Raw genomic sequence first — 1,583 nt, forward strand, 5'->3', positions numbered from 1 at the left:
CTTCGGCAAGTCATGTTCAGTAGTTATTGGAATCAAATTTTGCATTTGTTAACTATTGTAAAATTTCAATCTTCTGTCGACAGCAAAGGTTCACTATGTAACATCATTGTCCAATGTCGACTGGCTGCATGGTGGAGCTGAGGGATTGCTTATGCTTACCAACCTATTCATCGTGTTGGGCCTCAGGGCGGCTCTTAGGCAAGCTAAGGATGAAAACGGCACTCTTTGAGTGTTGCTTGTAGAGTCGAAGAGAAGGAGAAGTCATCAATCTAGGTGATAAATGCATGTACATATGCTCCAGAAAATTCCTGTGTTGTAGATTTTGCAGCTAGGATAAATCAACCTCTTTCCGTGTAACGCAATGATATGCAGGGCATCTGATCTTCAGCAGTACTCTAAAATGCTTCTGTCAATGTCTTGTCTTTGTTTGAGTAAATGCTTGGCCACTCGTGATTCTTGTTTCTTTTGTTATTAGTGATCATTTTAGTACTCTGCAACTGTGAACCTTGAGCAGGCTGTCTACATGAACACGAAAGATCATGCTGGTAATCTTGTCTGCAACCATTTCATGTAACTCCAACTTTTAGTCCACTTTTGGGTAGTAATTTTATTGATTGGAACAGATCTGTGAACTAATAGGCTGTTCTCGAACTTTTTTTGGTTGCTTTGTCTTGACGAGCTGTTGTACAGAAATTAGTTTGTCGATCTTGTTCCTGGTTGTAAGTGAAAACTAGACTGTGGAATTTGTTAGTTATTGATAAATATAAATTCCTAATTTTGCATATCATATTACACATCTGGAGAAGTTTCTGCTACAATGTCTCCCTCTAACATTTAAAGAAAACTAGAACGAATCTTAATTGTTGGAAAACCTATACCTCTTATTATCAACTTTAAGGTTCAATTATCTGAAAAATTCTGAGGCGTTAAATGGGAAATCTGGATCAAGCTCTACCGGATCAAAAGGGAACTCCATGCCTCCAATTGGGGAATTGGTTGTCGAAGCATGAGCTGAAATTATCTCAGGAATATCAGATTCTGAATGTTGGTAAGTAGGAGTCCCTCCAAAGTTCTTGATTTGGCAGGTTGCTGGAGAGAAGTAATTTGATTCTGATGTTGCTGGAGATAAAAACAGTGAGGAATATGCTCCCAAATGACTGTCGTCAACAAGAGCAGAGATTGGAAAATAGTGATTTTCCTTGTCATATGTTGATGGGAAAGAGAACTGGGGCGGCATCGCCTTGTTGTCCAAGTTCTCAGTGGCAACTCTGAGGTTAGTTTTGAAGTTCAAAAGTGTCTGATTCGGTTGCTGTAACTGATGTTCGTGAGAACTATGTTTCACTTCTTGTTTTTCAGGTGATGCTGGCGGTGGAACTGCATTTATCGACTGGTTGCACGTGTGTGTTCCTTTATATGTTATCTCAAATATGGTAGGGTCATCATCAGATCTTTGCACTTGCTTTGTCGCCCAGCAATTTTGAACGAGACGGTAAGTACATCGGTAATAGCTCCTGTTACATGAACACATATATGTTAGATTTTCTCAGATTATGCACGTCCCATGATCTGTCTTGCAATTCCCT

The 1,583-nt window shown here is 39.5% G+C and overlaps 2 protein-coding genes across 2 annotated transcripts in view; one reads left to right on the forward strand and one right to left on the reverse strand.

Annotated features, from left to right (window-relative positions):
• The window catches only part of LOC110012146, a 1,495-nt gene extending 1,266 nt beyond the window's left edge, over nt 1-229 (forward strand). Inside the window, exon 2 of the mRNA XM_020694745.1 lies at nt 84-229. Within this exon, the coding sequence (XP_020550404.1) occupies nt 84-229 (146 nt within the window). The remainder of the gene's footprint in view (nt 1-83) is intronic.
• LOC105158610 (probable WRKY transcription factor 53) overlaps nt 245-1,583 on the reverse strand; it is a 2,238-nt gene continuing 899 nt past the window's right edge. The window contains exon 3 of the mRNA XM_020695816.1: nt 245-1,511. Coding sequence (XP_020551475.1) covers nt 905-1,511 — 607 coding nt within the window. The 3' untranslated portion in view covers nt 245-904. The remainder of the gene's footprint in view (nt 1,512-1,583) is intronic.

Source organism: Sesamum indicum, linkage group LG1 (assembly GCF_000512975.1).
Source record: "Sesamum indicum cultivar Zhongzhi No. 13 linkage group LG1, S_indicum_v1.0, whole genome shotgun sequence".
NCBI classification, from domain to species: domain Eukaryota; kingdom Viridiplantae; phylum Streptophyta; class Magnoliopsida; order Lamiales; family Pedaliaceae; genus Sesamum; species Sesamum indicum.